This window comes from Temnothorax curvispinosus, unplaced genomic scaffold (genome assembly GCF_003070985.1).
Source record: "Temnothorax curvispinosus isolate PA1 unplaced genomic scaffold, ASM307098v1 QBEX01011798.1, whole genome shotgun sequence".
NCBI classification, from domain to species: Eukaryota; Metazoa; Arthropoda; class Insecta; order Hymenoptera; family Formicidae; genus Temnothorax; species Temnothorax curvispinosus.
Genome location: NW_020221578.1, coordinates 1 through 2552, shown reverse-complemented (window position 1 = coordinate 2552; position 2552 = coordinate 1). Strand labels below are relative to the sequence as shown.

At 38.0% G+C, this 2552-nt stretch overlaps 1 protein-coding gene across 1 annotated transcript; it reads left to right on the top strand.

Annotated features, from left to right (window-relative positions):
* The first annotated feature begins 1821 nt into the window (after positions 1–1821).
* On the top strand, positions 1822–2480 carry LOC112461802. Its single transcript, XM_025027182.1, has 2 exons — positions 1822–2360; positions 2425–2480. The coding sequence occupies exon 1, from the start codon at positions 1830–1832 to the stop codon at positions 2331–2333; it is 504 nt and encodes a 167-aa protein (XP_024882950.1). The 5' UTR covers positions 1822–1829; the 3' UTR covers positions 2334–2360; positions 2425–2480.
* The last annotated feature ends 72 nt before the right edge of the window (positions 2481–2552 follow it).

Below are 2552 nucleotides of genomic sequence, written 5' to 3'. Positions count from 1 at the left end.
TTAGAAAGAAGCCATCATGTATTGACCGAATATTTAAAGCATTACATAACTGATGAACATGATTGGGATAATTGGCTCGAGCATGCTATGTTTTCATATAATACTAGCGTACATGAGGGAACAAAATTTACACCGTATGAATTAGTATTCGGCAAAGCCGCACGATTGCCATCTGAAATAAAGACAGAAAATCCGGTAGAAACGTATGACGATTATGTGAGCGAACTTATTGATAAATTAACTGATCTAAGAAAACTAGCTGTGTCAAATTTAGGGTTAGCCAAAACACGTTATAAACACTATTATGATAAGAAATTAAAAACACAAACGTATAAAGTAGGAAATTTTATATATTTATTAAAACCTAAAAAGAAAAACAAGTTCGATGACGAATATACAGGGCCGTATGAAATTGTGGAAATTCTAGAAAATAATAATATTAAAATATTAATTCCACCAAATAAAATTAAAATCGTACATGTAGACCGAACTAAACCTGCTCGGATTGCAGATCAGGGATGAAGGAAAAAGAATACACAATTACTGGTTTAAAAGATAATCCTGGAATATTTTTCGAAGCCGTTGGAGAAATGCGTACGTCCGAAAATTCTTGGAAGATGATAATCTACATCGACTTGCGCGATATTAAAGGTGCAACGGCCAAACTCGAACAGCAAATGGACTCGATATTACAACAATGTGGTGATCACAATTCACATTGTGAAATACGACCACGATTGACTTCATTAATTGCCAAATTAAATAAGATAAAGCAGTATCAAGATCATATACGCGCACTCATAGGAGAATCCCGCACAAAACGAGCTCCCTTGGAATTTGTTGGACAACTTAGCAAGATATTATTCGGAACTTTAACCATCGAAGACGAATATGCCATGCGTAATGCAATAATGCATGTAGAGAATAAAACTAACGATCTCGCTCTGCTACTCGTGAATCAAACTGTAGCAACGCGAACGCGTTTCGGGGAACTGTACAACGCCACATGGGAGATAAGAAAGCAGCTTAGCGCAATAGAAATTAAAGCGATGTTAAATCAAAGGCATCGATATTTTTGGGAAGTTATGACAAAACTGGATACGGAAATATTACAACATGAAATAGATTTAAATATTCTGATTGATGGAATATTATTCGGAAAACAGGGATTCATCCACCCCCGTTTAATTTCACCGCAACAATTAATAGAAAATTGTAAGTTAATAAAAGAACAGAATCCTCATGCAGAATTTCCGGTAAGTACTGACGAAATCGGAATAGATCAACTTATAAAAATATCCAACTTACGAATTGCCTACTCCGGAAATCGATTGATTTATATTCTGCATATTCCATTATTGATTCCTGGAATATATAAAATGTATAGAGCCGTACCATTACCTGCTAAACAAGCATTTGACGAAACAAAATTCGCAATAATTAAATCTGACGCAGAACATATTGGAATAAGCGAGGACACCGATAGCTTCTACGAGTTCCGAGAAGGGGAACTGCGAGAATGCATATCGTCCAGCACCGTATTTATCTGCCCAGCTATATTTCCTTTGAAAAAGATACGGCAAGCGACAAGTTGTAATATTCAACTCTTACTAAATAAGAATATAGAAATGGAATATTGCAACATAGTATTACAAAACCTACGAGAAACATACTGGAAAGCTTTAACTACGCCCGGAAATTGGATATATACCGCAAGAAAACGAGAAATAATTCGTATAGAATGCCAACAAAACAACCAGGAAGAAATAAGTAATTCTGGCATTATTTCCATACGCCAAGGATGTAAAATTAAATCAGGGACTACTACGATGAGCCATCCATCCGTTCATTCTATAGAATTCGTACAGCATTATACTCCAATGAACAACCTAAGCATTTTACAATTGTACGAGCCTATCCGTGAAAAATATCAAATCGACCTGGCAGAAGCGACAAGCGAATTATGGACGATGAATAATAGCCACGTATCAACGACTTTTGATGACATCATTGAAAAGGCTCGCCAGATCAAGGATAGACGGATGCAAGAACAAAGACTTATCACCTACAGTGCAGTAGGATGGGGCATGAGTGTTCTCGGAATACTTGTGGTCATCGTCTGGATGATAAGCAGGACTTCTTGGATCAGCAGTACTGCGAATTTACTTTATGCACGATGCAACCGTAACAAAGGAACCAAGGGACCTACCCCTTGCTCCTCAGTAGAGAATAAAAGCCGAAGTACCGAGCCCGAATCCGAACAGTCTGACTCAAGAACAGCAACGATCCAGTATAATCTACAAGAAGAAGCACAGGAAGCAGAGACACACTGACGACTTGAAGACGTACAGCAATAATTCGTAAGTGACCGAACCACATGACTTCGTACCAAAATTTAGTCTTTGGTTTGTGCTCACTTCACAGGATGAGAAGGAGCAGCTATTCCACCAATCATTATAAACGTTGGCACAGGATATTGGGACAACTCCGCCGGATTATTTTAACCATGCCGGGAATAGACGAAGATGTACCTATGGACCTCAGCGCAGCGC